This window comes from Orbicella franksi, chromosome 15 (assembly GCF_964199315.1).
Source record: "Orbicella franksi chromosome 15, jaOrbFran1.1, whole genome shotgun sequence".
Lineage (NCBI taxonomy): Eukaryota > Metazoa > Cnidaria > Anthozoa > Scleractinia > Merulinidae > Orbicella > Orbicella franksi.
In genome coordinates, this window is record NC_138159.1 from 3,667,059 (window position 1) to 3,675,719 (window position 8,661).

At 36.2% G+C, this 8,661-nt stretch overlaps 1 protein-coding gene across 1 annotated transcript; it reads left to right on the plus strand.

The window, feature by feature from the left end:
* The first annotated feature begins 906 nt into the window (after window positions 1-906).
* On the plus strand, window positions 907-2,935 carry LOC145470566 (histamine H2 receptor-like). Its single transcript, XM_081454375.1, has one exon. The coding sequence runs from the start codon at window positions 1,171-1,173 to the stop codon at window positions 2,131-2,133; it is 963 nt and encodes a 320-aa protein (XP_081310501.1). The 5' UTR covers window positions 907-1,170; the 3' UTR covers window positions 2,134-2,935.
* The last annotated feature ends 5,726 nt before the right edge of the window (window positions 2,936-8,661 follow it).

Genomic DNA, 8,661 nt, shown 5'->3' on the forward strand with positions numbered 1-8,661 from the left:
AGGACATAGCTCAGCGATAATTAAGAGATCAGCTAAAGTTAATTGTGCTGGTCGGTAAAAGTGAGGAAGTTTTTAATATCGACTTTTAGAAAGTAATTTAAATGTAGATCATTTCACCTGCTGACTAGTTCTATTCAGCACCATTGCTGTCATTTCAATGTTTTTGACGTGTTTGCTTTTTATAACAGTTTTTGAGTCACAACAAATTTCTATCCTCTTCTATCATCAAGCTAACTCAATGTTGTCTGGTATAGTAGGATCCATGCATAAGCCCCACATAGTGTAGCCTCGGATAATACCGAGTCCTGAAAAAGCGCACAAAACCTTGGAATTAAAACTGACTGCTTTTCAAAGAAATAGCCGAGCTGAAAAATTGATTTTATTTTTGTTGGTAACTAATTTTCTTTCATGTATAAAGAAATAACTGATAAAATCCAGGGATGGTAGAACGCTCTTGTTATGGGAAACGCGCATATTAAATGCTCATCAACGCTATAGCATGAAACCCAAATTTTTTCGTTTTAAATTAGCGTGAAGCATCCATATGAAGCTGAACTGCCTAGTGAATATGAGAGCGATGGATTTTTTAATTTTAACTGCTATCAAATGCAGATTGCTTCACCTGCTTTCTGTTGTTTTTGTTTTAGTCATAGTTAATATAGGGGAGTCGTTATGAAAACCGACAATGTTCTTCGTTGTATGTTTTTGTTCGCTTTTGTGGCCTTGACCGTGCACAAAACTTTATCGTTGTTTACTCCGTGCTGAGGAACTAACCAATAGAAACGTGTTGGTTACGTATTTCATGCATAGTGTATGAACGCGAAACAAAAGATTGTCCATGGTTGTGGACCTTCCAACATAAATCTTGGCATCTTTGTTTGCTCCTTTGATGTTTGTTTGGCTTCATAACCAGTCCCCTCTATTAACTATGTTTTAATTGTTTGCTCTAGTTCCTTTTTACGTCAGTCCAGAAATGATCTTTTTTGGACGAAAGTAAACAACTTACCGCAAATTGCTCAAGGCAAATTTATCATTAGTTTGCACCGAATAAAACAATCAAAATGATAGTTGTATGTTAAAAACTGTCGACACGCGAAATCCCCAATATTCAGTTTAAAGTACAAATTTTAGTCAAAGCGTCACACCTGTGCAAGCAAACCTAGTTGGACCATGTTCAACAACACATCTTTCTATTTTAGACAAAGTTCTTTCGCCCATGTTTGTAACTGGAACGATCGTAAGATTCGCGTAATCGAGAACGAATCTTATCTTTACAATGTTCTTTTCTCAATACCTGTTATTATCACTGTTTTATCACCGGTGGCAGTGGCGGGGAATGCTTTGATCCTGGCGGTAATTTGGAAGAACAACTTTGCGAGAACACCATTCCATATTCTTCTCAGTGCATTAGCGCTCACGGATTTTTGCACAGGACTACTCTCCCAACCTTGCTATGCTGCGGCCTCCTTCATGTGCTTGGCTAACCCCAGAGTTCCTGGCGACAAGGCGAAACTTATCACCATCTTAAAAACAACCGGCGAGTGTGGCTCCATCTTCTTCCTTGCCCTCACGGTTCTTCTTATAACACTGATGTCCGTTGAACGATGGCTTCACATGTCGACTAGACGATCCTTCTTCACATCGTGTCGGGGATGTTCCGTTATGATCGTACTGTTACTCATTCCCGTCTCCACAATTGTTTTTCGTGTTTTGGAAAATGAGAATCGGAAATACAAAAATTACAGGAGATTTGCAATTATTGCACCCACGTTCACTTGCTATCTTACCACCTCATTTGCCTATTTTAAAGTTTACCGAATCATTCGTTGTCACCAACAGCGAGTCCAAGCAACTTCTCACAACATTGGTCGACAGGCAATAGACTTGGCGAAATACAAGAAATCTGTGGCCTCGATGGTGTATATTTTCTTACTATTTACTGTGTGTTTCTTGCCTTATATCATATTTAGTGGGGTGTATCTAAGCATGCAGGATAGGTTAGAAGTATACGCCGCCTTAAAAGCGTCTATAGCGCTTACATTTTTCTCTTCTTCACTCAACCCTGCGCTTTACCTCTGGAGAATGAAGGATATTTACAATGGAGCGAAAAACATATTTTGCAGGGGTGGTTAATGAAACTGTCAATGGAAGAGTGTATTGAGCGAGTGTCTCATAGGTACCGGAGATTACTCCGGGTTTTGTAGAGCGCGTAGGAGTATTTCTTCTTCAAAATGGAGAGTGATGCTACCCAGTTCATCGCAGGCTGTGGAGAGGGTCTGCGAGAATAAATTACATTGTACATAACTCGGACCTCGTCCAGCACGCCAAATGAAAGACAGTAGGGACTTAAAGTAAATTTAAACTTTACTTGCGAATCTCTCATTAAATCTTATGTTTAGTGACGTTCCTGTTGACTTTGCCGTCATGATTTTCTCAAACCGTCGACGTGGTCTACGTTCTCAAACGCCAAGGACGACCAAGCCTCGGTTTTAGAAGGCAAATTGCAAATTTTATCATGAACAAATTACCAAAGAAGCAAAGATGAAAAGAATACCCACGTGAAAAAAAACCACCAAGGCAACGAAGGTTTGAGAAACTGTCTCACAATCGCGGCTTGGTGGTGAATTTTGAGCGTGTGTTAAAGCGACCTTCGGGGAAATTAGCTTCAACACTCTTTGTTTGGTTGCTTCTCTTTTTATTTCCACTATTGATGACTTCGGTAAAATACTCACAACGTTCTCTTACTGCTACTCTTGTCTGGTTACAGCAATTACTACAACTACAAGGAGCTAACTCGTCATGTTCCTTTAAAAAGGGACAACCACGTCATCCATCAAATCAATTTCAATCTGTCAATTACACCAACGTAATGTCACGCGCAGTTCCAATAAGGTTCTATTGCGACTGCGCACCAAGCTACTTAGCATATTTTCCTTCGAGGTTATCGAGGTTGACTAAAACATTTTCTACCTTTATTTTAACCGACTATTCTTAAGTGGTTGACCTAAATAAGGTAACGTGAGCAATATAAAAGTTACAATCTTCGTTCTTACCGATTAAAAGTTTAGGATAACACTAAGTTAAAAGATAAAAGTTGTTGTTAAATATTTCATACAACATAAGTGTTACAAGAAATAGGTTTGCAAACTCCCAGCTTCGTGGGCGGGATTTCCAGTTAAAACTATGCATCTTATTAACTGGACGTGCTCTTGATACAAACATCCTCTAACGAGGTGCCGCTGATATTGTATGGAATCTTTTCTTTATTTGGGTCGAAGTGTGAACTAGGAATAAATTAATTAAACATCCCTATCAAACTCCTTGAAAAGGTCAGTAAAAAGGGCAAGGTTTGACTGAAAAATTGGACAGGAGACTGACAATAAGTTAAGGAGTCTAACGCGACTAATTCCAAAAAGAGCGCTTCCAAAATCTAGATTTCAATTTTTACTTCATTTTCTCGATCGACACCCGTGAGTAAACAAACGAGTTGCTGGACAACGCAGCTGAACCGAAAACATGTAGTGCAGCAACGGTGCTCGCAGAACATGAATGTACCAAGGCATCCTACCAAGAATCGGCTAACAAATTATTTAAATAGATACTACATTCAGAATAGTTAGATTACATGGCACTATTTCCAGTGTAACAACAGTCAAGTAATTTACACATATTTCGCTGAAGAACTAGTTCCTAGGAAACGCAGTACCTGCGTACACATCAACAACGATAAGAAAGGCAACATTTTTTAAAGACCTAAAATATTCCAATATTATATTTCGAATGACCCAACACCTATTTCTTAAAACATTACCATTAACCTTTTTACCCATTATTACAACGAATAAATATGGTTGGGAATTTATATCTTGCTTGCATTTTTATTGTTTTACACGTGTGACGTAATCGTGCATAAGACGTATCGTAAAAAGAAGTATTCCATTAAAATAATGCGTTTGACTATAGGCAAGTATTTATGTGCACCTCTCGAATTTAAGTAAGATGCTCTAAAATCAGTTTAAGAAGATCAATTTAGTCTTCCTGTTCTACAAGTTAATATTGATAAATAATTCTCCTTAGTACGATGTTCCGAGAGAAATTTGCAATTTTTTTGTTCTTCCAAAGAACTTGAAAAAAAAAGAACTTTAAAAGGAACAAGTTTTGAATATCAACCTATAGATTGTTATTCTGTCATTGTATTGCTTTAAAGGTTTATTTAATAAAACAGACAATGGTACGTGTTCTGAAATGAATTTGACATTTTTTTGTTTCAAAGAAATTGAATATAAAAGCAAAGAGTTTAAAAAGGAACGAGTTTTGTATGTTCTGTAGTATAGTATTTTATTTAATCTAGATTTTGTTTATATTTCAACAAGTTTATATTGTGCCCATTGTTACTGCGCACCCTTACTGCGCACGTAATTCACAGCGCAGCGACACGCAACGTTATACGTCAAGCGCGCACAGGGGAAGAAATAAAAGCAAGCATAGGGCTTGGGGGTTATAATTTAAAAAATGGCTGGTGAAATTTTGTTATATTATCAAATTTTAATAAGCATGATAAGACGCAACTTTTTGCAAAGTTTAAAAAAATTATATACATAGGGTTCAGAGCCACCTTAAATTTTCAAAAATTTAAGGTGGCTCTGAACCCTAGATACCGCGTCGTTTTGGAATTATAGGCCTTTAAAGCTGTAATTAAGGGTGTTTTTAGCAGGTCATACTTTTGCTATGGTAACCCATTGTCCCACGAAAATGATAACAACGTGTTCGCCAATGACTGGGTATTGTTTTGACACCATGATTGTAACATCAAGTGATAAAGAGCGGTTTTAATTATCCATCAATATCTAACTGCAAAACGCACGGTCTTCAATGTCCCTTATATTCCGAAAACAAGCACGGTGATCTCCAATTCTTTTTTATCTGTACGTAGAAACATATTGGGCGCGAACGTCCTTAAAAAGCTTAATTTTGGCCCCTGTTCCACAAATCGAAAACAATAATTTTTCCAAGACTTGAAAGGAACGGCAGGGTGTTTTGAGAAAAATTATATTTAAAATTTCTACAAAGCTTGAAAAGGACTGAGTTTTGAATGACAAACTTTAGATTGTCATTTTGTCATCGTATTACTTTGAAGGTTTATTTAATGAAGATTTGGTTTATATTTCTACTAGTTTATATTTCAACCAAATTAGGAAGCACAATCAGTCTGGCTACATATTCCACAAATCGCTATCAATAATTTCTCCAAGACTTGTAAGGAACTGTTCTGATAGCAATTATACTTGCAAATTTTTCTTTGTTTCAAAAAGTTTGAAAAGGAGTAGCTAGGAGTGAGTTTTTCATGTCAACCTTTAGATTGCTATTTACCCAGGCAGTGAGGCCTGGGTTTAAATTTCGACTTCTTTTTTTTTTTTTTTTTCCACGTTCAGTCGCAAATCGCCGTCTGGTCTCTAAAGCGCATGCGCCACCTGTGCATGCGTACAGCACATGGAATTTACAGAGGTTGTCGTCGAGAAAAGTTAGCACGGATTCCATGATTTCTAGGGCGATGAAATCACATATAAACGAACACACCGTTCAAGGTAGGCCAGCACTAAAGGACGTTAAGCGTTTTCGGAACGGGTCGCTGCAAGCCGTACGAGAGATCAATTTAGGAGCGAACATTTTGAGTGAATCATGAATCATGTTATACCAAAGGAGCCATCAATCGGGGCTATCACCTCTTCAACTTGATAAAAAGCATCTTCAGAAGCGTCTTCGTATTTTTAGACGTGATCGTGAACCAAGCAGAATCCCAGCACGAGCTCAAGAAAGTCTGAGCAACAAGAGCAGAAAGGTTAGAGAATTTGTTTACGAATTCATTTGTTCGAGTACACCTAAGTAAAATGCTCTGAGAAAATTCGTAAAGTATAAATAAAGATAAAATCTCGAACTAAACGATATTCTCTCCTTATTTGCTTGTAACAGAGTTATGTGCCTTAACAAGAGAGAAACTCATGTAGCGAATTATTGTACATTTAAGCTGAAAGAAACTAATGTATGTTGACCCCAGCAAAACAATTCTTGGCTTGCACTGTCACGCAATCCTGACGCAATTAAAAAATTTATTCGAAAACCATTTAGTGGATAAAATCAAGAAATTGTGATGTTATAGGAGATTAATAAAGATGACACTCCTCGAATTTTTAAGTCTGTGCGTTTTCCCAAGCTCAGATATTCGTCGAAATATTTTGCACAAATTTACAGAGACCAGTATGGAACCGCGGTACGCCTACAAATTTGGGGCCGGAAAATATTGTAAACATCTGGAACTTACTTTGGCTATCTAGGCGACTGATTACCTGTACTGAACAAACAAGCATTTACATAAGCACTTTTCCTAATACTTTAACTTCTAAATGGGCTAAAAATCACGAGATAAGTATATGATTTCGACAACCGCGTTCGTAGGTCTATGCCACGCATCGCCATAACTATGAAATTCAAAATGTCTCGCTTGCTTGAGAAACGCAAATAACAACGACAAAGGCTAAGGAAAATAGGCTGAAACGTTCATAGGTTGATATAAGGACCTTCACTCATTTCACACTCTAAAGACTTGCAAACGAGTAATAAGCTATTAATCGATTCCCAGAAATGCAATCAAAAGCAGAATAGCTTAAGCACATCAATTCGATTGAATTTCGTACAACTTCAAATGCAGAACATTTAGCTCAATTGCAATATAGCTATTGCTTCTCAGTATAACGACTGCCTGGGTACACGCAGCAAAGCGTCTAGTTTGTTATTGTATTGTTTTGAAGGCTTATTTAATGTACATCTTGTTTATATTTCAGCAAGTTTATATTTCAACAAAACTAGGAAGCTCAATCAGTTTGGTCCCCTGATCGACTAATCAGACTTGAGGGAACGGTGTTCTGAGAAAACTTATATTTGCAAATTTTTCTTTGTTTCAAAAAGCTCGAAAAGGAGTGAGTCTAAAATGTCAACCTTTAAATTGTCATTTTCTCATTGTATTGCTTTGCAGGTTTATTTAAAGTACATTTTGTTTATATTTCAATATAATTACAGCTCTTAGCAAGTAGTCAATTTATTTCACTTCATATTGAGCTAAGCGAATTCAAAATTGCATAGATAAAAATTTCAATTCATATATTTCTATGTTTTAATTTTTTATACTTAATTTTTTATTTAATTAATTTACAAACACAATATACATAGGAAAAAAATAAAGTTTTAAAGAAAAAAAAAAGACAAAACATGAACACTATTTACATCGTTTACTTAGTTAACCAAAGCAAAGAAAACACATCATCAATGCATGTTAATAATATGTTGAAAGGATTTTTGGAAAGCAGTAATAGACTTGTTTTCAAATTTTTTTCTGTATATTTAATTTTTTGTTTAGAATAAGTATGAGAAAACTGTCGAAAGAGAACTTTTCGTCGTGCAGGCAGCTGCAGTATATAGTAAATTTTGCAATTAGAAGCACATAGTTCAAAGAGTATTTTGTCGAAAACACCGTATAAAATCATACTATTTGATAATGTTAGTTGCTGTTTCGTTTTATTTGTCCACCAGTTTTGAAAAGTCTTCCAAAAAGCTGCAACGGAAGAGCAGTGTAAGAACATATGATCTAGGGAGTGTGTATCAGCAAAGCAAACATATATCGTTGTCAGACATTTTGGCTCTAAAAAGAGACATTTTAGTTGCGAGAATGTTGTGTATAATCTTATATTAAAATATTGTTGTTTTAATGTCATACTTGATCTGGAGAGGTAATTCGTACACTTTTTGGACGGTTTCTAGGTTGAAACCATGTTTTAAGATTTTAGTTTCAGCAGTAGGTGGTACGAAGTATTTCTACAACAGCAAGTTGTACATATATTTGGTGGAAATGGCTTCTTTTCCCTCACCTTCTGGGCATCGCGAAGGAGGATTTTCAGATACTAATCTCCAAGAAGTTTATATAGAATTAATAAGACCGAAGTAGAGTGTGAAAGGCGTTTTGAGTTTAAACCTATAACAAAAGTTTTTAAAGGACACGAATTTACCGTTCTCTTGAAGGAGATCCTGGATTCGTATTATATTTTGGTCAAACCAACTTTTGTAGAATGCAGGTTTACCATTAATTAATATTTTTTCGAATATTCCAAATTACCTCCTCATAAGTGAGTGAGGTCTCGTTTCTTATAGAATTTTTAGTCATTTGCCATTCTTTCAGTACGTCAACATAAAACGGTGGCAAATTGCCAACCCGTAGTGTGTTAACGTCATAGTTACAATTTGTCAAAAAGTGTAATACTCCATATCTCTCTAGGGTTGCGTTAGGGATGGTTTTCCAGGATGCTACGTTTTCGGATTTTATGCGTGGCATCCATGCGACTTTTAAGGCTTTATTAAAGTCAGTCATTTTAAGTCCTCCATGTTTTCTCTCGCCAATAATAGTTGATTTCTTGATTTTAGAGGGCTTCTCATCCCAAGTAAATTTAAAAATTATTGAGTTAATTTCTTTGATTAGTTGTTCAGGCATAACGAGTACTGACGTATTGTAAATTAATTTTGAAAGATCTAACGTTTTACTAATGTTTATCTTACCAAGAAGCATAAGGTTTCTTCTCTTCCAACTCTAGGTTCCGGATTTTCTCTATAAAATTT

Coding starts and splice junctions, on each gene's coding strand:
- LOC145470566 (XM_081454375.1), top strand. CDS start 1,171: ATGTTCAACAACACATCTTTCTATTTTAGACAAAGTTCTTTCGCCCAT.